At 37.3% G+C, this 26,222-nt stretch overlaps 1 protein-coding gene across 15 annotated transcripts in view; it reads right to left on the reverse strand.

Moving 5' to 3' along the window:
* Positions 1-26,222, reverse strand: part of TRDN (triadin) — a 239,830-nt gene that overhangs the window by 48,844 nt on the left and 164,764 nt on the right. For 14 of the 15 annotated variants that reach the window (XM_076333512.1, XM_076333516.1, XM_076333514.1 and 11 more), the window contains 6 exons: positions 23,372-23,422; positions 22,825-22,875; positions 17,468-17,518; positions 15,666-15,716; positions 15,026-15,076; positions 5,369-5,398 (listed from right to left, as the gene is read on the reverse strand). In XM_076333512.1, the coding sequence (XP_076189627.1) occupies positions 5,369-5,398; positions 15,026-15,076; positions 15,666-15,716; positions 17,468-17,518; positions 22,825-22,875; positions 23,372-23,422 (285 nt within the window). The remainder of the gene's footprint in view (positions 1-5,368; positions 5,399-15,025; positions 15,077-15,665; positions 15,717-17,467; positions 17,519-22,824; positions 22,876-23,371; positions 23,423-26,222) is intronic. The other variant, XM_076333513.1, reaches the window with a different exon arrangement.

Below are 26,222 nucleotides of genomic sequence, written 5' to 3' on the forward strand. Positions count from 1 at the left end.
CAGATGAAACACTCTCTGCAGATGCTTATTTCTCTCCATTAACTCTAAAGTGAGACTAGGGTGAATAGCTTCAACGTAGATGACTAACTTTAGACATCTAAATTTGTATGAGTTAAAGTTTCTTAATGATTAAATTCATCTGAGGATCTAAAAAAGTTCTTTAAATTTATTAATTCAGTGAAAAGTCTTGAGCCCACTGCACTCGTCATTCCTCTGCCTACTTTCTACTTACATTGAGTGGGTACTTTGGAGGGTGTTTTCTGGTCATGTCTTGTCCTAACTGAAATATGGGCACCATGGAAAGTACATGGGCCTGGTCCCTCAAGATCTGGCCATCACTTAACAGAGGTTGTACAGATCATTAAGTCTCACAGCAAAATGGACACAAATTATTTATACCACCATAAGATAGTTGAGACAAGGTAAACAGAGGTCGAGCAAATATCAGCTAACTGGTGTAGACTTTTCAAAGCATTTTCCATATTTCATACAAATTCTCCATTCATCATTATTCCTTGAAAATGCCGGGGTTTTGTTGCTTCAGCATGGGAAGTCAAAGCTCACCAATGTATGGCCAGTTATCTATTAAACGAAAAATATCTTTAGGCAGGAGTGGATTTACATTGAAGAATACCTTGTCTGCAGCTTAAGACTCCCGTAAAGTGTTCTTTGGTAAAACCGCGTTATTTAGTTCTTAATCTGATTGAGGAAGGCAATGTTAACTACCGTCTTGAAGATCCTTTGGGCTCCATCTTGTGGCTAATTCAATGACTGTTACCTCTTGAGAGAGATGTCTACCTTCAACCACAGTCAAAATAGCACTGCTAGTTTAAACAGCATAGTAGCATGTGACTTTTTATTATTTTCTCATACATAACCCTGAAATTTTGGCACTATTTTAAGAAATGCTTTTAAAAGTATTTCTACTTTTTGTTTTCTCTGTTTAGGAATATACATTCTGTTAGGGGGTTGTGTAATACACTTTGCAGTTATAGAATTAAGTAGTCCGCTTTCTTATCCTTTGAGGCATGTTAGAAAACTACATAATGAGGCTGTGGTTCATGTTGCACCAGTGGCATTTGCAGCTGAGCAGACATCCCACGCTGCTGTGACCATTTGCTTTATGAACAAGAAGGCTGCCTTCCAGTTTTTCTGGTCAACTCCAAAGCTAAGCAGTTCTGAAATGCACTACTGCCCAGTTCTTTTTCAGTTTGGAAAGCATCTTAATTTTTATATACATTGAAAAGGGATGCTGCTGTGCCTTGGCCAGTTCATATCACATTCTGTATGCAGAGCAGCAGTTTCCAAGTGATGGATAGGGTACCATTACCAGGTGTAATTGAAAGAAATTGTCTTTTACTGGATTGGCAAAAATATGTAGTTTGGAGCTGGAATGTACATGCCTTGCCCATTTTCTGCATTTGTTTGATATTAGCTACACTCGGACTATATGCAGTTTTTTACACCATAATGTGTTTATTGGGAAAAGGTCAAAACATGATCCTGCATACTCTCCTGTCAATTTATTATTGATGAAACTTGTCAGATGAATGTGTTTTTCGGCTTTCTAAAAACTATTAAATGGAATTAATAGCAAGCTGCCAGAGTGATAATGCTGAAAATCAGAACGGGAGTCATGTTATCGACAGGCAACTAGCTTCTGCATCTCACTAGCTTACAAGTACTCATAACATCTAACTCTAGGCAGTCTATATAGGAGATGAGACTCCAAGAAGACAACTACCTGAATTAGATGCGCACTCTAACTTGCTCTCAGAAGCAAGACAGAGCACTCTCTCTCATTCATTAGCTGTAGGGAGCCTAGAGAAACTAGCTTCCTGGCAACTCAGGTTCCTGATTCACTTTAAAAAATGAGATGGTTCCTCTTACACGTATGCCTGTGGATGTGTAACCCACAGGGATTATGAGATGGTTAAATCTTGTTTGGGTTCACTAGAATCATAGAAGTAATGAATCTTCAGGCAAGCTTTCCTGAGACTGACCTGGAGAGAGAACTCACTAAGCTTGTTAAGGTTGCTTGCTTGACATCCCCGTTTCAGTCCATGCCCTCTTTAGTCAGAAATCAATAAGGTATGGGAGCTATGAACTGAAATGAGAAATTCCATTTTATGCAGAACTGGGAAACCTTGACATTGGCTTTAATCTGGCTCCATTTCACACAAAGCATTTTTGGAACTCTGTAGCTATGAAATATTTTTTAAATATAAAAATACTGTTTTGGTTTAAAAATATTAACATTTCTTTCCTTTAAAAAAGGCACTTAAAACTGAAATATGTTGGTGTTACAGCTCTGTTTATTGTTTTCTGGAGGTGCCCTGAAGCTGATGGGCTTTATCTCACATCACCAATACCTGTGTCTATTGTAATTCACTTGAATCCCTGTTTGCAGTGCTTTGAATTATGAGCAAGAGTTAAAAATATTCGTGTACTGGCAGCCAGGTTTGCTCTTGGGGATTTTAGGAAGTACCTTCCTCATGCAAAGGGTTGCTACCTTTTGCCCTTTAGGAACTGACAATTTTTTACACATTTCTATGACAACTCCTCTATCCCACACATGTTGAAAGAAGGCATAACATGGTACTAGAAACTGAAGCTGACTATTTGCTAGGATTTCGGTCACAAAGTCTTAGCTAACCTTTCAAATAGAAATGGTTAATGCATAAATTTCATGCATAAATTGTGCCTTAAGGTTCCTGTTAGTATCACTCATATTTGGAGAAATCAGTGAAATACGTAAGCTTTCTCCATCTAAATTTTGTTCTTTTCTGTCTCTTTCAAACTCCTTCAAGTCTGATTTATGCTATGCACAGAATGTACCATCGATAGAAAGTGTCATTTCATCTTCTTCTCTTCTCTTTTTATGATGGCTTGTCACTCTGTATTGTGCATTATTCTTGTTTTTCTAGATGAGGGGTGTGTATTTGAATAAGACAGAATAATTGGAGAAAGCTTCGTATACAGTACAGTGCTTATGTGCTGCATGATTCGCATGAGAAATGATAAAGTGGTATTTGAACTGTGCATGCTACTACCACAATATATTTTGGATAATGAGCCAGTCAATTTAGAGCACTGCTTGGCTACTTCTATTATTTTTGCAGCTGGGCAAAAAATACTGTCTCCTTAAGCAAAACCAGCAAACATTGCCCCTTTTTATTGTGAGTCAGAGGAATACACATGCAGCCTGGAGCAATTTTTGATGATAACAGAATAAGCAGAAATAAATAAAACCTGGTGATTTTGGGAGTTAGCTAGTAACATGCAATATTTTCTGTGTCGGGCCTGCAGAGAGTGTGAAGCTAGATGAGAAAGCTAAAGCATGGTATATTCATTTTTGGGAAGAGGTCTTGTTACTTCTCTCCAGTTGTCCAGTTTAGTGCATATCTACTGAAGACTGTAACATTGCTGAACCGGTTTTCCTTAGTTACTGGAAAATTTCATTGGACTAGCATGTTTTTCACTACAATCACTACCTTCCTTCCTGACAATGTTGGTTATGATCTCAGAAAACCAGAGGGAGGTTTAGTCCAAAAATAAATAAAATTATGATATCAGAAGAATGACCAAAGCTGACTTTCATTTTGCACCTCCATGTTTCTGTGAAGTAGGTTGGTGGTAATCAGCAGGACGAGGTATACCCTGCCCTGAGCCAGGTGCTTGAAAGTATCCTACCTACACTTGTTGGCAAAATCCTTTCAACAAATTAAGAAATCAGAGGAAATGATTTTTTAACAGAAAATATATTAAAAAAGAAAATGAAATGGAAAAATTCATCCAACTTCAAAGAATGTTCATTAAAAATGCATTTTTGATCAGTTTTGTTGGAGAAGATTATGGTCAAGGAGGAAAAAAATCCTAACCCATGAAAAATGAACCAAGGGCAAGCAGTAGGTATTTCAAACAAATTCCCTTGATGTTCTTCTGTAAATGAATGGGCCCATAACCTGTGGCAAGGCTGACAGAAGTAGCACCCTTAGCAATTACCTCACTCCTTTCTTTCCATTAAGGATGTAACAGTCCATGTGATAAATTCAAGGCTGTGAACACAGCAGGCATTTTGATGTCTGAAAACCAATGCCTGTAAATGTAGCTGCCAGTTTTCTGATTCTCCCTGCTTTGTGTGCTGCTTTTCATGGCTCAGTTGTTGCAAATTAATCTTTGGACAAAATATCCTGCTTGATACCTATTAAGCACAGTTGGTTTTGAGAACCAAAATGAATTTTATTATTCTGTTAAACACATGAGGTGAAATTTTGGCTCCAGTGGAGTGAATGTGAATTTTGCCACTAACATCAACACAGCCAAGATTTCACTCATGAGCTGCTAAAACAGTTGAGACTACCATTTTTTCCAGTTCAGTTAACAACTCTGTATAGGGATAACAGAAAAAATAATAAATTAGCAGGATTGAAAATGTCTTCATGTATAGACAGCAAAAGTTGGCTCCATTGTTCAGCTATGTGAATCACAGAATTTCCAAACCTTTTTGAAAGGACAAAAGGCACTCCCACCCCCAAAAAATTAAACTCCCCCCATCAGTGAACTTCAGAAATAAAAAGCCAATTCTTTTCTCATTTACTCAATACTAAATCTCAAATAATCCTCTGAAATCTATGGAAAAGTTCTGGAAATGTTCCCAGTTTAGTAAGCAAGATATGGCAAGATATGGCTTATAAACCAAATAATCAATAAATTTGAATAGATTAAAGAAAAATATCACCTTATTGCTAATATTTCATTATTTTTGCAGTTGAAATAAAATCATCAAATTACAAAAAAATGTTTCAACTCAGCAAATCTTATTCTGAAAGACAACACTATAAATAGATATTTAGGGTCTAATAAATACAGTATATTTATCTTTAAACATTTTAAGTAACGTTTTAGGCTCTGATTCAGGGCAATTTTTTCTACTAATCTGTTAAAATACCAAAGAATGACTTTGGCAAATCTTACATTCATGCTACATACATATCTGAAAAGAGGAAATTAAATGTCCCTAGGAAAGCGCCTTCTGCAAAGAACAAACAGCCAGGTCAGCATGCATGGTGCACTGCAAGTTTTGTTCTCTTTGACAAATCCTAACATGGTAACAAAAGCCTTTCATTTTCTTCCCAGTCAGAACGATGAAGTGTCTGATACTGGGCTGTGTTGGCCTGTGGTAAAAAGGAGCTAACAATACTGGAAATGACAACTGTGTTATCACAGTAGGAGTAGATAAAGCCGGCTGATGGTAGCACATGAGGTGGTGTATGTCATCACAATTGTATCACTGAAAGAAAGAAACATTTCTTACAGCGGTCACAGCCTGAAAGACACTTCAGTCAAGGGAAAATAATTGATTTACCTTTCTTTTCCCCTTCCTTTTTCACCGCAGCTGAAATGGAAACAAAAATACTGTATTTTCACAACCAAAGTTAGTAACATGTATTATCAGTAAAAATAATTCAAACACCTATATATGAGCCTTTTGTGTACATATCTCAAACCATACACATATTATGCAATATAGGAATAGATTTCTTTACCAGATGAAGACACTGATAATCAGAAAGATAGAGTATTTCCTCACAGACACCCAGCTCTGCTATTGATGAGGGCAAATTCCAGCTTTCTAGATTCTCACACTTAACTTTAATCACAAAATCATCGTTCGTCCCAGGCACTAATACTGGGAGATAGAGGCACAGAGTGAATATTTCAGAATCAACAAGGAAGAAGGAGGATAGATTGGAATGGGAAGGCATGAAGGGGTAAGGGGAGGCTAAAAGAAGGTTATGAAGCATCATCTGTTTTAGAGAAATATGTGCTTTTTTGAGCTTGTAGTGGAAAACAAATGCATAAAATAAGAAATAAAAGAACACCTGAAGTCATGTTCAGGTTTCTAAGCCTCTGCCTAACATTGGAAGTTGCAAGACCTGATCATGCAGCAATTCCACCTCCAAATCCCACAGCGTAAGTTTTGTGGGAAGGAAGATGGGACAGAGACTGGAAGGAAACTGGTATGTATTCCGCAGTTTAAACAACCTGGAATCAGTTCCCCGGAGCAAGCTGTGCTGTGTGACCAGTATTTAAACTCTGGAGACAGAATAAAAGTCCCCCAAAAGTGCAGCCTGGGATTCCAATAAAACATTGCATGTATCTGCAATGGGTACTATGAAAACATATCAAAATTTTACTAAAAGGACTGACATGTCTCAAATGGGAGACCTACCTGCGTTTGCAGATGACTGCTACAATCCTGATGGGGCTGAGCCAAGATCATACCTAAGTCCATTTGAAATCCATGCACTACCCATTCCCCAGTCTACATTTATAGGACTGAACCTTTTAAAATGTAGTTACAGATGTCACTTTATTTTGAAACGTGTCTGCTAGAAGTGATGGTAGTAAGCCTCTGCCTTAGGCTAGCATTTGTGGGCAAAAGGAGACAGAGGCGTTCAAATTCAGAGTTCTTACTCCCCAGAAAAGAGCAATTGGCACCAGGCTGGCAGTATGAGCGAACCTGATGTGGCACTGGAACTGGAAAGGAAACAAGCAGAAGCAGAGCTCTGCCCTTCCTTTGGAGAACGTGCCCTGGTGCAGGACAGAAATCAAGGGTCATGAGGCCAAAGGAGGGAGTAGGCACAGTCTCAGATGTTTGCATTTTGGGTTTGGGTGCTGATCTCTGCCTCTTCAGTGTTCTTAAAATGAAAAGTCCTTTTATTTCAAATTGTTAGTACATTTGGATAAAACAGATCAAAAAGGAAAATGTTAAACCTGAAATTACTGAAATGCTATCTATCAATGGCCTGCGGCAAAAAAATTTTCTGATTTCAAAGATTTTTCAAGGTTTCTACCACTTACTCTCCTTTGAGAATGAAATAAATTTTTAGTATCTCAAGAATGTGCCCAGCAGTGGAAAAAAGGTTTCATGCGTAGAATTAGTGAAAATTAGGCACAAGGTTTCCAGGATCTGGTCCTCTTTGGAATCACTTTGCTTTCATAGGTGATGTTCATATCAAAGCTGTGAAGCGTGCCTTTCACAAAACTTTCATTACAGAGGATTTAGTATATTTTCCCCCAGAAGCTGCTACAGAAGCCTCAGTGGCTTTTGAAAGGCATACTTGCCACTTGAAGTGTGTTGGAGGGACTCCCAAATCAGCAGAAACCCCAAATATCAAGACTCTGGGTAGGGCTTATAAGCGAACATGCAGCGTACCTCTGGGCTCCTCCTGACTTCTGTCCTGCCAGCTTACAGGATGTGGCTTACCATGCTTCTGGTCCCAAGGCAAGCACGGGCAGAGCAAGGTCCGTCCATGCCTGCCGCTGCACTTATGGCTAGCTAATTTCTGTTATTATGCTATTATATCCTGTTGTGACATCTGTTTGAATTTTCACCTTGGCCACGGTTTTTCTGATGGAATGTACTGTAAATGCTCAACAAATCTTAAGAGACAGGAGAGACCTCATTCTGACTACTGTTGCCAATAGCATCACTCTGATCAAATCCTGTTATTCAAACTTAAAATGACAAGGAATAAATGAAAAAGAGCACAAACACCATCATTTGCATTGCTCTTTCAGAAGCTGAGACGTGTTTGTATCTGAAATGCAGCAAAAAGATGGATAGATTAGCCAAGGAATTTGGTCTACAACTGATAAAAAGCCAGATTACCTGCTGAGAACAAATGTGAGTAATATATTGTAGCTGGGCAGGCAAGGGCATGAAATAACGTAGAATGATGAACTGTGATGCTCAGATATGAGAGATGCTCTTGGCTGTGTTCTTTTTTACCTTGATTATTTAGAGAAAGAACAAATTCTTAAGGTGACTTTTTTTGCACTGTACTGATGAGAGGTATCATCTAGTTCTTGAATTAGGAATTTGTACCTACAAACCTGTTCAAATAGGACTATATTAACAGCTTTAAATCACAGCGACTTCAGTTAGCTACCTGTCTTCCTTTCCTAGACCTATCCAAATCCAATCATACATTTCCAGTTAATATAGATACGATAAAAAGCAAAATATGTTTATCAAGCATACACATCCCGTTTTCAGGGATCATGAATCCAGACTGACAACTACTCCAGAAACCAGAAGTGAGCACCATCATCTTTTATCGTTTGGGAATGGGAAAAAAAAATATCGTTATGAACCAGACTCATGGCAGACCTTGTTCAAAAATTTTTCAGTGGGGTGGGAAAATAAAGACAAATTTCCCATGGTGGAAAGGTAACAAAAGTGTGTCAATATAGTAAGTATTTTCATGGAGAAAAAAAATATGTTTAGATTCAGTATGGTTGTATTGTTTTTAACTTGTATCAGAAACTTGAATGTAGATCACCAGCAGTCCTTTAATCCCATAGATAGTGATGGTTCTGAGGGACTTTTTTTCTGAGCTGTTCACCAAACAGAAACATTTCTGAAATCTTGAAAATATCAAACATCTTGAAAACACCATTTCCTACTCAACAATAGTCCATTCCATGTAGCTTTGTAACCCAGCAGTAGCCCAGAACAGATATTTAGTTGAATACTGTCAAAGTGATTTCTTCCACAAATTCTCCTCTTATTTTCTTGTTACAAGCAATTGGTTTCCATCCTGAGGCATGAAATTTAATTTCCTTTCTAAATTTACAATAATTAATTATGAAAATTTGGGCTGTAAAAACTGCATTTCCATATAGATATCCAGTTCCTCTGTGGTGTTTTTGGAAAGCCCTTGTCTTAGATTTGTGATTTTCAATCTTATCATGATCATACTAATTAATCTCAAAGGTGATCTGAATCTTTCCTATTTCTCCTTCTGTGAGACTTTTGTTGCTCTTTCCTAGCCCACTCCAGTGCCACACTATCATGTAAGAGTTTTGTACACAACACTCCAGACAAGGTGCATCTTTGATTTACGCAAGGGCCTTAAAACACTATATGCATTTTTCTTAATGCATCTGCATATGGAAGAAAGTTCTTCACTGATTTGTCTGCAGTAATACTTAGGTCCTTTCCTGAATTTATATAGTAAATTCAGAGATAAATTCTTCTTTGATATTTTCCCTCCAGTATATATTATCTTCTTTTTAGTGACACTAAATTTTCTTTGCCGTCATGCTGTCCATTCACCTTCTAAATTCAGTGTATCACAGATCCTTCTGGTCCTGAATTGTTTAACTAATTTATGTCATCTGAAAATTTCATTACATTACTATTTCTATCTTTTCCTGTTAATTAAGGAATAAAACATGAGTCCAGACATGGAATAATTATTCTGTAAATGAAATGAATTTTCAAAGATGAAAATGAAGCAATTGCTCTCTGCTTCCTATTCAGGTATTTATTTCTTTCAATACTGTGCCTCTTAGGCAGCAGCTATTTAGTTTCTGTAGTAATTCCTATGCTGGAACTTTCCAAAGACCTATTTAAACCATCCCATAAAGGCTGTGCTTATTACTTTATTAAGATATTCAAAACACTTATTACTAAGACATAATTTCCTTTTGCAGAAACCAGGCAGGCTTGATCTCTGTCATGTGATTTTCCAGATATTTGTTTTTGTTCTGATTTTAAATTTGATTTTACCAATTTTCTGACCAATTTTTAAATCTCTGAATAACCCTGGAGTAATTTAAAATATTGTATTTACCCTGACACCTTTTGAGACAGACAGTAACTGATTTGGCTGAAGTTGGTGGAAGTTTTGACTAAGTTCTTACATTTAGTTTGGTTATAGACATGTAAATTATGGTAAAGCAAGATCAAATGCAGGCTCATCCCCTGTGTCAGGTACTCTGTGATAACTGTTCATATGCATGCTGTTATGCTGAAGTGAAAACCACCTCATGTAGGCAGCTACAGCAAAGCAGCTGGCATTCACTAAGTTGATACTGTCTTTGCCCATCTCACCATAAATTGTCCATCTGTTCATAGCTTGAGAAGAAGGTACTGTTTTAAAATATTTAAGAACCGTATAAAGTGATCTTTCTCTCTCAGGTCTTCCTAACAGATCTTTTATCTCTCTCTTCCAGTCTTTCTGAGTTCAGAATTTCTCTTATCCATGTCAAGAGAAATCTTAATCATGTTAAGAAACCACAGTTAAAAGAACCAATAGAGTGAGCAACAGAGAGGAGAATTTAGCCTTTGAATTGGCTGGAGCATCTGTGTTTAGAATGATTCTCATTCAGTAGCAGGAAACACCTTTCCTGCCCTTTTCCTCCTCTGGTCCAGGTTTTAATGAACAGGTTTGGAGAAATAACTTCTTATTCAATTATCTTCATACATTTTATTATTAATGGGCAGGGAAGATGTTGCTGTTGAACTCCCTTGCATAACCTGACTATCCCTTTTGTCCTAATTTGTAAGACACAGCTGTCAGACCTACAAAGAAAAATTTAATTCACTAGATAACCCCCCAAAAAGTTCACAGTGTTTTTTTCTTCATTACCAACAATGCCTTAATGAGAATACACAAGCACATTGTGTAGAATGAAAGCGACGCAAGCGTGCGAGTTCTGCTTCAGACTATCAGGATTTGCACTGTATGGATTATCAGGCCCCCTGTAAAGTCACTGGGTAGAGGCGGTAAGAGAGTGGTTACATTCCTGAGCGAGTCCCCTTTGACTGTGTGTGGAGTCTGGTCCAGCCTCTCATTGACAACTAAAGAATGGGAAATACTGATTACTGGCAGAAGCCTGACTTCTCCCATCCCTGTCTGAGCCCTTGAAACTTGATACCTAAATCGTATGAGGATTAATTCAAGCACACTCCCAAAGGTAGGCACAAATCTCTGTTTGAAAATATCGCAAAAGGCTAAGGAGCGGGGCAGAGCAACCCAGGGATCTGATCTCTCTGCCACATCAGAGGGTGTAAATCTCTCTCTGCCAATCTCACTTTTCAGAGGGAGTGCCCAAAATACAAACTGTTTTTGGAGAGGGACAGTTTTTCACTGGATCTATGCAGAAAAGAGGACAATTGGGCCATACAATAGCAATAAACCAGAGGGAGCCTGATTCTGTGAGCTGTTGAGAAGCACATTGTCCCACTCAGAGAGAATCCTGGTTTCTGATCTCAAATACTGTGAAACAATAATATTGTGCAACAAGAATTTTGTTTTATTGCATAAGCATGTGTAAATAAAAAGTTATAGATATGCATTCAGAGGACTTTTCAGAGTGCTATTATGGAGATCTGTGAATCCCAGCATGTAGCAGTCCCTACCTCCAGGAAATACCTTAAGCATCAATAGACATACTTTCATTTACAAACCCATTTTGACTACTGAATGTATATTTCTACATATATATTCAGCTTGAATATTTTCCTTAAAAAAAAATCAAGTATCAATAAATAAGGACAATGTTATATTTCATAGTTTGCCATAAGATGCCTCATCTTTAATTTATATAAACTGCTTTTTGGAATTAAAATTTTACTTCCTTCCTTTTATAAAATGGTATTCATTCATATTATGTATGTTATTTCTATTCTTTTTCTCTTATTTTCTAATGTCTATTGAAGATTTTTTACAGAGAAGTGCTGACTCATGATGGGAATTTTATACCTCCCACTATGACTCAGACTTGGTATTTATAGATCTGTCATTATCTTAGTGTCTGACTTTTAAAGCTCTGATGTTTTCTTAAAGTATTTCTTATTGGCAATGTTCAGCAATGAGGTTCTGTAATGGATAGACCATTTGAACAGGCTGATATTGTAACTTTTATATACCTAATATATCTACCTTACGTTTAGGTTCTCTGTTATTCAGGATTTTCTATTGCAATTCTATATCTACCTGTTGTGAATTCCACGTTCACATTTCAAAAATGTATTTATCTTAACAAAGGGGTTACATTGTGGCCACTTCTATTAATGCAATTTACACCGGATTTGACAGATCTCTGTAAAGTGGCAAGTGCTAATCAAACCACTGCTGTTTCTCAAGGCGTTTTTTGGTTGGCTAGTTTAAACTGAGATGTCCATTGAAGAAGCTCCCTGTGTACTCTCAGTTGGCTAAAAAAACGTACCAGTGCTCATAAACGTGACCTCCTGTTTGCACTTCTTCACAGGGCAACGGCCACAGAATTTCTGGAACACTTTTCCCTACAGAGGCTTTTTGCAAACTGTCTGCCTGATCTATGTGACATGTCACTTATCATTGTTAAAAAAAGAGAGGTTTAGTGAAGCACAGCATCCCACATGGATGCTTAAAGCCACTTTACACATTGGGGTTACACTCTTCTGACAAAATGTCAGTGTCTTGTCATACATATTCAGTGTTACTGGGTTGTATTTGCTTTTGGAAGTGCTGCATTCGTATGAATCCCGGCAGCTAAGAAATGGCTTATGAAGATCTGTCACATGGAACAGAAAAGACAGAAACAACTTTTAAAAACCTGCAGCCACTGAGCTGAACTGCCTTCAAAGTGAGCTTGTATAAAATTTGCTGTGTCATGAACTTCGGTGACTAGAAAATGACTGAATCCTATTGTAGACACTAAGGTGGCTTCACTATACACATGTATACAACCTGAGATCTTCCCCCTCAAGTTGCAGTTTTCTCTTGCAGTCTTGCTCCAGGGGCCTTGAAGGATCTGCAGTCCTGCTCAGACCAGCCACTTTACAGACCTAACTAAGATACACAAGACTTAAAAAGAAGGCAGTTGGCCTGATCATGTGTCTTACAGCATCTAATCCAAATATTTTAAGTTCTTATAGAGCCAGTTAAAGTCAAAGAGAAATGCCCTCACTGCTGTGAGATATCAGTTGCTTTCAGTGAGCTGTGCAAGGCATCAAGTACATTCGCAGGTGGCATGCAAGGTTGTATGCTAACCACTAGGGAAAACTGGAGTAGTGCTCATCTCACTTGGGAAGCTGGTAAAGGCTGGGCACACTCAACACTTTTAGTCCCCACTACACTACAGCATTGCTTATCCAAATATCTTGCTGTTACTATAAAAACCTATCAGTTCCAGTTCAGACTTCATCCAAGTCATTGTTCTTTATCAGAATAATCACAGGTGTCTCTAATGTGACCTTGTACTACAATGGAGTTAAACTCAGCATACTCTGCACTAAACATTCAGATCTTGGTTCTTGTGTCTTGACAAGTAGGAAACTATAAGACCGTAAGATGACACAACAATACAGAATCTTTTACGTCTCTTACAGTGTTTTAATCTATAGATTAAAAATTTAGCCCATGTGGAAAAATTCTGTGTGACATTAAAGTTCACTGGTAACATAGCTCATATTTTCTACTGGTATAGTATAAGGAAAATCTTGCATGTGTCCTATCCACTACTATGGGAAGAAGATAGTGGAGTCAATCACTTTGGGGTACTGAGTTTCATTCTCAAATATACTGAGCATAAACCACTTCATGTGCAGTCAGTGAAATTCTACAATGTTTAATTAAACATGTCCTTTCTTGAAAGAACTCAGTTTTGGAACTTGAAAGCAGCTGTTATTCACCAGTTGTTTCACTGGCTGATCAAACTGAGTTAATTAAGTCCTTTTTAAATACTTATTTTTTTTTGTATAGTTGGGTGGGTGTTTGACACTTCACAGGCTAATTCATTAGCAGTGCAGCTAAAAAAACTCTTACAGACATGTATTACATCTTTATAACATTTTATCTTTTGTAATAAAGAGTATTTTACTTTTTTATCACTTAAATTTAAATAAATCAATCTTCAAACCAGAAATATTTATGGAGAGCTGAAGACAAAAATTAGATAACAGACTCAATGGGAAGCTCAATAGTCAAATACTTAGGGGTCTAATCAATGTTTAGCTCTTCATTAACCTACCTATGTTTCACAGATATGTTTGCAAGAACCTAGAAGGAAGTCCATAGGTCTTGCTTGCCTGAAGCTCAAAATATAAAAGCCAAGTTGTATTAAACCAATAATCAATAGACACCTCCCCCCCGCAGTTCAGTACTCCCTGTTGACTAAAGTAAACTAAAAGAAATGGTACAATAATGCGTCCCTATTTTTCTAATGTCCTTGACCTTGGACTGACAATCCAGGTTCATGTACTTTGACTACTTCAAAGAGTTTCAGACTATTTAAGCCTTAGTTCCTTTTGTAGCACTTAAGCCTTCACTTTGCTTCAGAACCATGCAACTGTGCAAAGTAACAGCTGATCTCTACTATTCTGCTATATACTACCTACATACACTATGTGAAATAGCTGCACTTAAAAACTTGCAGATGTTATCTGTCATAACTTTGTCGGAAAAAATATTGCCTCATTATTTCTAGTGATCCTTAGGGAAAATCTAAAGATAGGAAGTAACGTTATTCAATTATCTGAAGTAGTTTTCAAAACCGACTGGAAGTTTTTAATATTTACTGTATTCCCATGGCTCAAATGACTGTTATCAGTTAGCAAGTTACATATTCTTATCCATGTTAAATTATTTACACATTTAACCTGAGAGACTGCTTTCTAATGAGCAAGTGGTATTTAATCCATATGAAAATAGTGTCAAAGTAAAACTAAGTTTTGTTTGAATTTAGTTGATATGAATAAATAAACCTGAAGGTTTTTGGTTAATTATAATTACAATTTTATCACTGCCTAAAAATGCCTAGTATTTAAGACGTCATGTATTATAAATTGTAATTGATCTTTATTTGATGGCTAGTGCTGATATTTCAATGTAAGAAGAGAGAGCAAAGCACAATCAAATAATGTGTTATAGAAGAAAAGTAAAATGCAATCTGAAATGACAGATTGAAACAGAAAGAATGAGACAAAATTAAGAAAGAAGAAAACAAGCCCTCATAACTTCGGGGCCATAAAGTATTACTGCTACAACTTGCTTGTATAACCCCATATGTATCCCTCATCTATCACCCAGGTAAAAAGAATGTCCAGCAGCAAAGGATGCCAGTCACAGACATTTATGGATGGCTAAGTGAAGAAACTAGGATTTCTTTTGGGGATACTTGCACAACGGGTTTATTTTCTCAACTGAATCTCATCCTAAGCCGCAGCTCAACTTTGGATTGGTACCTTTTTCCTTAGTCGTAGTTGAAGCCTTCATTTCTTTTCCTTTTGAAGAGTCTGGAAAAGATATCAAACACAAAAATGGAAGGAGAAAGTTAGTAATGTAAGTATACGTTGTGTCCATCAGTACTATAACAAAGGTGCATAACATCAGATCAAGCAAAATGTGCAAAAGAGATAAGTGTTAAGAATTAGAATTTCTGTTTACTTCAATAAAAGGCTTAACTTAAGATTTGAAAGCAAAACAAAAATAATTCCCACTAAATTATCTGGCAAAGTTTCTGCAGTTCAAACCACGCATTCATTCCTGTGCCGACTATCATTTCAGCCTGTCATGTGAATTCAGTAACAGCTCTGTCACTAATTCATTCAGAATAGACCAGCGTTCCCGCTGCAATATTGGCTGTGCAGGTCAGACAGCGGTTAAAGAACACCACAGTAAGGGTTATGATTTTATTATTTCTGAATTGTGTCAGACACTGCTCCTTTCAATATATCAGATCTATTAAGTGAGAAGAAGCCAGGTTTAGTTCCTTTTCACCAAAGGCCTGTAATTCAAAATATATCGAAACTGCACTGAGATACCAGCAGACCCTTTCATGAGGATGACCGGTTATTTCCCAACCACATAATGATACGACATTACCCTTTTCCTTTAAGGCTGCTGGAGGCTTCACATCTTTTCTTTTACCAGTCTCTAGAAAGAAACATTTAACATTTATCACAGGTCAGGTTAGAGAAATAAGACAACACTTGAAAAGAAAGCAAGTCAAACAATTTGATATGTAGAGAGCACGAAAGACGTGATAATTAAATGGATTTAACAGCACGGAAATAAAGAACAAGACAAAACAACGAGGTCATTCATTCATCCCTTTAGACTTGGATATGCAAAATAATAAGCCTTCAATATGTCATTAGTTTCTTAGCATTTTGAGGAAACTGTTAAGCTGCCTCTCGAGTAGGCAATCAAGAATAACAATTTACAAAGATTGGATTTTTCTTTTGCTGAACCCAAATAAAAAATTAATCTACTTTGATACAATTAAAATATTAGGAATACTGGTCTTGAAAGCCGGAGGCTGCTGATAAAGGTAAGTGGAAGTTTTCTTTATTCAGGAGTGACAAAAGGACCAGTTACTCATTCCGGACTCCATTGTTCTTTTAATATCAAAGAGGCCATATGGGTACTGCCTGTGAACAAGATTTCACTTCCTGCATATATATAGCCTCTTAAAATGACAGGCAAGCTGGGTATAAAATAAGAGCAGTGCTCATCCTTTGAATATACATTAATATATTTTATGTCACAGTGAATAGTCCAAGAACATAATTGTATCTTTAATTTTTCTGCAGTATATGACAAAGTATTAAAGGAGATGAAATTTTAATTGTCTTTCTTGTACCTGACAAGGCAGAACCCAAGGACAAAAGAAAATCCAGAAGCTGGCTAAGCACAAATAAAGGAAAACTACGATCTTCTTGTGGTGCCCAGGTGAGACGCATGGACTGACAACAGTGATGAAGTGGAGAATCCTGAGCCCCAAGTGGTGCCCTGGCTTCATTCCCCAGAGTTTTCACAAGGAATAATACACTCCTCCCAGAAATGCATCACTTTTCTGTGTGTCTATTCAGTCTATGCCAGCCGTTTTCTGGACTGCATTGAATATCTCCAGCTTCCAAAAAAATGGGACTTCACCACAATTTGGACCTCAGGTGTGCCTTATAGCTCAGGAACCATGCACAGTTCTGCTAGCCTTTGCTGTTTCCTTGAAATTTTTGAGCTGTTTCAGTACTCTCCAGAAGTCATCAGTGCCCGTGAATCCTATAATTCTTTGTATTAGTGCACAATACATGTCACATTGCAACAAATGGGGTTTTCTCCAAATAGACACTATCAAACAATCCATCACCTCTGTGTGCACAGCTATCAGGCCAACCTCCTGCAACTGAAAGTTTAAAGATGTAGGTGTCTGTGTTGTCAACAAATTAGGAAAAAATCCTGACTTATATTAGCCACCCTCAAATGCCTGTATCTGTCAGTAGCATCAGCCAGTTTCATTCTCAGTCAACCACGTTCTTGAGTCATAGCCACACGGACCGGATTTAGTCTAGTTCCCTGCAGGAATGTCCCCACTATGGGATTTAGACAACTTGTTTTTGACAGACTAACATCCAAAGGTAGTATAAAAATACATTTTGGTATTTCCCCAAGGATGCAAATTCAAATCTCTGCATTTAAAAGAAGCCCAGGTAGTTACCAGGGACCCTGCTGGGGATCTGTACAGCACAAATGTTGTTAAAAACAATATCATGGATAAAATAATCTAAACATGAACCAGGCTGGGTTTGGTTTTCCATCCCCATATATTCGTACTTAAGACCTGTTTCTAGCATTGAATAGCTGTTCTGATATTCAGTTCTGAATATCTGAACTTCTCCACTTACCTTTTTCCTTTGACCCCTCGGGATTCTTGGGATTTCTTCCCTTCAGAGAATCTGTAGGGAGATAATTAAGTTTTTGAGACTTAGAAGATAGGACTGCCCTTTTACACTTAAAAGAAAAACCAACAAATATTTAAAAGTTAAGACTAAAATTGTGAACATAAATGGATACAACCTTGACCTGTCTTTACATCCTCTCTAGTGACCACCTTATATTTTTTAAGGTGCAATGTTAGTAGCAAATGCAAGAGTAGATGTTACTATAGATCACTCTGTCAGTAGAGACCTTGCAGAAGGGAGAAATCAGAAAGGAGAAGGGGAAAATGTAAGTAATGACACAGGATTAGAAATTGTTAGGGCCTTATCCAAAACTTCATGAAGACAGAAAGGATTATTCTGTTTTCTCTGATGGGCTGAAGCCTAATTTTTTGCCTCAGTCCTTCAAGGAGCATGCATTCAGGGTCAGCAAGCACAGGAAAAACATACATTATGTTGTATAAACAACTAATTTATTTATTTTTTTTTTTTAAAGCAATAGGCTATTGACCTCTTAAGTGTATGTATCAGGGAATATTAGGAGGAAATTGTTTTTTCCAAAGTGAGGAAGTAATTTCATAGGCTTATGAATGTAAGTGGTTTGAAGTGAGAGAATATCACAGCTTGCAGGATGCTGAGTAGACCCAATTGCAATCCATCTGACAGGATATAGCACCTAAGCATCTAGAAAAAACATGCCATTTATTCCAAATGAAAGTTAACCAAAGCTTCAGTAAAACAGATACAGCTAAAAGAAGATCCTTTCCAAAATAAGTTTAACTCTGATCATCCTCCTGGCTGCCATGGCACCAGGAAGCGATCCCACTTATCCATCTGGCTTTAAGTGTGAGTTGTAACAGAAAAAGTTCACTTCCAGGGTGGCTGAAGCTGTTGGAGAAATCACACCATTCAGGGATAGGTACTTAAATTAGGAGCCTCGTCTTCACAGCAGCAGGCGGACTCCTTCAGGGGATTGAGAGAAAACTTCCAGTGTGAAAACTGAAACCCTGTGAAGGAGCCTCTATGTTGACTATATAGGAAGCCTTGAGACAACAGCTACCCAACTTGACCATTTTACTCTGTGTGCACATTTGTGATCGCAAAGATCAGCAGCCACTGTTACAGCCACGGGCACAAACCATTGCCTTTGGCCTTGTGCGTTTGGTGGCATATGCCCATGAGGTTTTTTTGTCATCCATGTGGCAGGTGTCCCTCTCTACGATTTATAGCTGTTAAAGCAGGTTGAGCACTTTTGACCCTTACAACTTTTGGATGCAGCTATCAATGCAGGACACTTTCCATGGTGCACCGACTTCCCCACCCTCTGAGCCAAGGCTACTGAGATCACCAGCCCTCCTTCCCTTCCAGGGAGCAGGTTTTCATCTTCAGGGGTTTAAACAGGGACTCACTGAAGACATTTCAAACTTCTGCTCTTCACTGACCACTTTCCTGCTGGTCCCAGAAGGGGAAAAACATTCACCTTGCTGCTTTCCTCCCTCATCCTACTCCAGGGGTGAAGCTGGGTCAGGTTAGGAAGATGGTATAGAAAGATGCAGTGAGAGCAGTATGTGAACTCTTCGGGAAAAAGATCTAGTTCTCATGCAAATGACAACAACAAATAAGTAGATGGAAATAGGAGGAAATATTAACTGAACATACAGTGCTTTTCTGTAGGTGAGTCTTACAACATAACTTTCTACTTTTAAAGAAGAACAATGTGTGTTATAAGTTAAGATAAAAAATGCTACAGTCAAGATGTTATTTCATTTTACTTTTACTTTAAAGGAAGCATGGCAAGTGCAAATCAGCACATTTGTTTCCTTAATGACAGTGTGCTATTATGTATATGTCAGGAAAGAAATACACACTACTGACTTATTTCCCCTACCAATCTGTGCATAAAAATAAATAGGCTTATTATCCACACATATCCGACATAAGAAAAGATGCAAAGATATCCCAAAACATGGCAAAAGCAAACAAGAGGGAAAAAAGGAGCATTTGTTTGGAAAACAAATCATGGCACACAGGGTTAGAGTGAATTTACATTATCTATACAGCACAAATACTGTCACTTTAACAACTCTGCATGGTGCAATTCCAGTGAATTTCTTAGAAAAATTCAGTGAGGAGTTATATATGATATATCATGAGCTTTTAGTGCCACTGTTAGAGTCTCTGGGTGAATAAGCTTCTATTCCGATTAGCTGGGTAAGATATCTACCAAAAAACCACATGGCAAATTATACCTTAGAGTTTCATTGGTCTCACATTATTTGAATATGCTTATGTCAACAGAAAATCAGCTTTTATATTCATTATTGTAAGTGGGCTTCTTTACTCTTCTTTATGTCAGGAAAAAGCCGAAAAGCTAGTTATAAATTCAGAAGGAGTCTTGAGATGTCCTTTATCACAAGACAATGGAAAGTATATTCTTCCAGTGTTGTCCTTAATTACTGCCAATAAAATTAGACCCTAAGACTGAAGACATTTTATTCACCTCATAAAACAGATAAGGTAACATTGTGATCTATAGAGTATCCCAGCAATAACTCCAAATTCAAAGATTTGTTTTTCCTGTCTCTACTTTAAATAATAACACTATGCATCAGTTTATGAAAAATAGCCTGCTTTCTGATAGGTTTTTGTTCTGGACATCATCCTTGTTCATACAAACTTAGCCCATCCTTCAAACAGAATGAGGTATGATGATGCCTCTTTTATTGCATAAGGTGCCAGGCAAACATTAATCATCACAAGTATTTAACACCTCACCGAAAAATGTTCCTTTATTTGGTTTTACATGAATAGTAACAAACTCCCAAGATACATAATTAGCATGTGTATGCAGTCTTAAAAATCCTTACTTCCCTGTGTCCTTCAATATATGTTTATTTGCCAGAAACCTTCACTTTAAGAAACAGATTACAGGACACCAAGTTGCAAAGAGTGAAAAGAAGGCCCCAATGACCTGGTCAACCTTTACGGAGGCCCACTGAGGAGGCTTGAAGAGTTGATGGAGAGGGGAAAGAGTGGCATGTAAATTAGGCTTTGATTAAATGATGAGCTACAGTTTGGGCAAATATGGTGACTGAAATGGGGGATTTATAGTGCTAAATATATGTTTATAGAATCATAGAATCATTAAGGTTGGAAAAGAGCTCTAAGATCATCAAGTCCAACCGTCAACCCAACACCACCATGCCCACTAAACCATGTCCCTAGTGGGACAGTATGTAGCAGAGTAATCCAGAATGTAATAGGGAAAGCACATAGCCCAGAAAGGCACCAAGATTTCTAAGGGTTTCTCCCACACAGCTTTATAAGTTCTTCATATAGAGTTTTTGCTGCCAATATATTTTGAACTGAGCTATTCGGCTCACTAATCAGCACCCGTGTTTTTAGACACAGACACTGAACTGTACAAGTTTGATGCCTATTATGGGAAATAGCGATGGCTGCATCAGCAAGTGCTCTCAGGATCTGACGGGTCAGGCTCAGCTGGGCTGGACATCAGTGTTGCTGCAGGGGCTCAGGAGCCTGTGGTATGTTTACAGCTGTATTCAGCATCCAGTAGTAGGTTGAGATCTTGCTGTTAGCAGCAGTAATGCATTGGGCATACATGACTGTATTACATGGGGTAAAGAAAGTGGTGTGAAGCTCTAGTTGGTAACACTTTGCGTAATATGTTGGAATTTTTACAGAGTTTTTTTGCCTTGTTTTCCTAAAATGTAGGAAATCTGGTATAACATGGCCTGCACTTGATGTTTAAAATAAATTCCTGCCTGCCCCTTTCTGAAGGCTGGGTGGAGAAGATCTAACACCCTCTGTCATGTTAGAAGGACCTGTTAATAACTTAGTGATTGAAGTCGCTGACCTATTGAACATGAGCCCAGGAGATTAAAAGCAGCACCATGGGAGCACTCAGCAAAGGACATGCTACAGAAGCTTGTTCAGGGCTGGCAAACCCCTTTCCATTGGCTCTAAAGAAACTCTTGCCAAAGGGGAAAAACATTTTGGGTCTCCTCTCTCTTTCTTTTTCTAACACCACCCCCCCCCCCCCCCGCCCCGTAATCCTTTGAAAGGAGCAGCAGGCTGAGCATACTTGCTCCATGCAGAGGAGGAGGGGGCAGAGCTGTCACTCAAGTGCCTCTTCTAATTTTTCAGCACAAAGCCATCAGGGAACAACAGATTATAGGCAGTCTGTGGAGAGGGCCACAGGACCCCAGGAGACTTTGGATATACAGTTCTGGTCCAGATAACTAAGCTCATGTAAATGGGACGTGTACATTAGGAGTAGAATACACATAGAAGAACAATACATAAACCACAGGATTTGCAGATTAGTACAATTTAATTTTAATGTGTGTATAAAGAAGTGATTAGTTAGTGATTGCCCAATTAAACAAGAGTGAGTGAACGAACAGAGCTTCCAGGATTTTGAAAATATGTCTAGCAATAAGATTATTTCTCCTTTTGTTTTAGATTTTTTTTTTTAATCTTTCCATAGTGTTTGAACTAAACTCTTCATTCAGTTCTTTGTTTGAAATAGCATATAATGACTGTAATTTAGAATAAATATTAATATGTCTATCTATATGGTAGATCTTTTTATCCTGAAGAACCTAAAGAACATGTCAAATAAGACTTATCCATAAATCACTTCTCCTTTAAAATATAGCTATCTCTAGAAAGGAGGGAAGCAATAAGATGCGTAAAAAGCACCCAGCAAAATAATGGATTAAAGGAAATTCAGCTGAGCTAACCATCTATTCTGACCAAATTAAAAAAGACATGGGAACTGTTTGATAAAAAATAAGGAATAAAAGAAAGATGCAGACCAACTCTCATGTTGCAGGTGGTTGACTGGATGAAGCTATGGGTTTTTAACTATAGCTTGTACAGAGCCCAGAAAGCACATTACCCACTCATATGCTCATAAATTTTACTTTATTCCCATTACGTCCACAGATTTATGCAAGCATTCAGTTCAGACTTTGTTAACTGGCTCCTATTAAACACTTTGCATGGTTCAGAAGAGAAAGTTCTTAGGGAAGTTCTTAACCATTACTCAGAGTGGTTTTGTGATTTTATTTAATTAATTTTGAGACTTCTGAATGTTAATTGGCTCACCATGCTCTATTTATGTCCTTTTTTTCCCCTTTTTTTAATGCTATAAATCCTGTAGAATATTTTAACCAATTAAATGTTGATTGGTTAAGATTTATAATGGGAAAGATTTATAATGATTATTTAAAAATTAGTATCTTCTTTCCACTTTGTGTGGTTTTCAACAAGTTTTATATTCTATTGTGTATTCTTACCTTTATCTTTTAAAGCTGTAGGATTCTTTCCTTCCTTTTCTTTAGCATGTTCTGTAAAAAATAATTTATTAATCTTCAAGCTAGAGTGATAAAAGGTTAACATCTAATACCTCTGGGACAATTATAGATTGAATAATTGGCGGTTGCTGAGCCATGATACCAATTAAACATGTAGTACAAAACTGTTTTTCATCAGTTTTAGCATGCTCACAAAGTGAAACCACGAACTTTTCTTAAGTGTGATGAAAGATCAAAGATCACTCAAAACTTGTTTCACTTTGCAGCCTTTAATAGCAAACGTTAACAAGTGTTCCTAAATTCTGAATTTGGACTTCTAAGTTTTCGTACAGATGCTTCGTATTACCAATGCACTTCTGAGCCAGGTAATGCCAATTAAGTTTTATCATAAATTTACTGAAATAGTATTATGCTTATAAATTCCTAACTAAACTATACTGTAAAAACATAAAGGCCAATACATTGCAAGATTTTTTTCTTGATGCACATAGATCTTAGGGTTTTATACAATTTTGTCCTGCCATGTTACCTTTATCTTTTGTAGCAGCTGGAGATTTCAATTCTTTCTCTTTTCCAGGATCTGTAAAAGAAGTATTCACACCGATAAAGTGACAGTCAGAAGCCATAACTGAGTGAAACTATGACATTTAATCATAAGAGAGAATGAAGCATGTAGATCATATGAGAGACTATAACTGTATATCGAAAGAAAAAGTGAAAAACTGCGTGATTGAAAGAGTTGTACGAAATTCACCTGTTTCCGTTCAGAGAGTTCAGTCCACAAAATGTGTTTTATCGATTTAACTACGAAATCTATAAAATTCGCAAGCTTCAACTTAACTATGAAACCTATAAAATTTGCAAGCTTCACCTTAATATGGGATAAGCATAGTTTTTCAACTTTCTTGACCAGAAAGGACGAAACTGACCCTTTGTCAATTTTGACTCGTCCGAGCTGGCTGTGGTCTACTTCCCTCATCTGGGATTGTCCATTCTTGCTGAGCAAGTCCGAAAGTCTCCTTATTGAAACTATTCTTTTCTAAAGGTCAGATGTGTTTCAAATTGAAAGAGCAACACAACAGTGACAAATAGGAGGATGAAGAGTTCTTTTTATTCTGCCTACAGACAAGCAGTGAAGATGTCTAGGCCACACCATCCTTGATGGATACCATACGAGGAAGGGCAGTTCCTGGTAAAAGGTATAAGAAATAATTTGAACTAGGCAGAAAACAAGAACTGTTTCAGACAAAATGTGAGACCATAATTCTGGGCTGATGAAACCAAAGTCTCCAAAGCTTTTCCCACCAAAATGAAAAAGACAAATGAGACTGTCCCAAAACAGGCTAGTCAGAAAAAACAGAGACTTGGGTTTTGAATTCTTGCATGTTAAGTGAGTGTTTTAACCATCTGACTACTGGTTACACCGGTTTATACATGTTATCTGAGAAACGCTAATTAATAGGTATTTTCTGGAAAAAAAAAATAAACACAATGTTCTCCATCAGATATGAAGCAAACAATTCTTTCTATTGAGAAACTCGGTAGCAATTCAGTGCCAGAAGATATCAAAGAACTCTGTTAGAAGACCCTCTTGGTTTCTACACAGGATAAGAGGTCGACTCCTAATGAGGAGGAGGTTGTGTTTAGCAGATAGATATGAAACTTGCAGTAGCTACAGTGGGTAGTTGGAGTGATAATTGTTTGCTGTCTTAAGCACACACAATTCACAAATTGTCGCTTTTGTTATAAAAGCATGGAATGTGTCCAATAGTAATTTACCCTGGTATCAACAAAGCTTCTTGTTCATGATTTAGTATTTGGCTCTGTGTAAGACAAACTGAGTTCATGGGGAATCTGAATTGAAGGAATCCAGAAATAATAAAATTTTATTTATGACAGAAGTAACCATCAAGTGGAAAAACTTAATTTACTGTTGACATTGAAACTCCTGTTCTGTTTGGGCTGACATCAAGGGATAAATGTTTCATTATTTTTCTCCTTCTACGCTGTGCTTCTAAAAAGGCAATACTTCCAGGTGATATAATTTTTAAAAGAGAAGACTTGGGAAAGAAATTTGTTGAACAAGGTCAAAAGTGTAATTTTATTGTAATAAAGCTGTCTTTTCCATCCTCCCTACATCCCAGACATCTGCTTCAGAAGCTACCCCTGTTCTCCTGCTTCTATCTTCAGGTTTTGTACTCACAAGTTTATGATTCAGTCACTAATTTTCAAAGCGAGAAAACAAACAATTTACTGCAGATGTCTGTGAAGCATATACAGTGGAACTAAGTATCTCTAATAGTCCTAATAAAAAGTCAACACCAATTTTTAAATATTAAGTTAATGACAGAAATCTGTGCTAACGGAAATAAAACTCAGTGAGAAGACTGAAAACCTTGTCCTTCTGTGCTCATGAGTTATGAAAAATTCCCAAGAGAGATTCCGTGTTTGATGCAACGGTCTTCACAAAAAAAAGAGGATAGTGGAAGACACAGACCTTTCTCTTTTTTTTTTTTTTGTGATTCACAATTCAAATAAAGGTTTTGTGATTAATACAAGAATACAGGTAACACAGCTAAATACTACACTATTATGCCTTTACCAAAATAAATCATTTAATGCACAATATAAACACTTTACTTTCAGGAGCCTGCCTGTAAGAACTTAAAGTTGTTGTGCACCTCCATTATTAAGAACACAGTCACCCAAACTGTTGCAGAAGATGCTACCTCAATGATGCATTTTGAAAAAAAAGAACATTAAACAATTCTGAACTGAAAGCTTAAGTCATTACTTGACAAAACTAACTTCAAACTAACTTCCTTTGTTTTATCCCCAAGCAAGGAATCCTTTGGGAAGATGCTTCAGAGCCAGTTGTCATCTCCAGGATAAAAAATGGCTTTTAGGATGGTGTGGCATGTGACACAGATGCTGCTGAAGAATCTAAAAAATTACCCAGGTCTGACCTGGAAATGGGAAATTAAAGTGTAAATAAACACTGGCCATATTCTGTAGGACTGAACTTACTGAGGTCTGTTAGACAGTCTGCCATAACTTGGCAAAATGACAACCTGTAGCACAAATCCCATGACAAAAGCCTTGTGTTACTTGCTCTGTATAGATTTGCGTGTTAAGCTCGTATTGACATCAGAATACATAGCTGAGACCTGTAGTGAGCCTAGGAGGTGTGGAGAGAAGAATTTTGTGTGTAAAATAATAAATATAAACTTTATAAATAGGTTTTTTGTGCTGGCATTGCACAAGTCTCTTCCTTTTGTCAAGGAAGAATATACAGTATTGGGATGAAACTTTTTTGGCTTAAACAGACTAGAATTTCTCAACATATCCATTATTACTATTATCAGCTTTGTTGTATCAGT

Source organism: Aptenodytes patagonicus, chromosome 3, assembly GCF_965638725.1.
Source record: "Aptenodytes patagonicus chromosome 3, bAptPat1.pri.cur, whole genome shotgun sequence".
Taxonomy (NCBI): domain Eukaryota; kingdom Metazoa; phylum Chordata; class Aves; order Sphenisciformes; family Spheniscidae; genus Aptenodytes; species Aptenodytes patagonicus.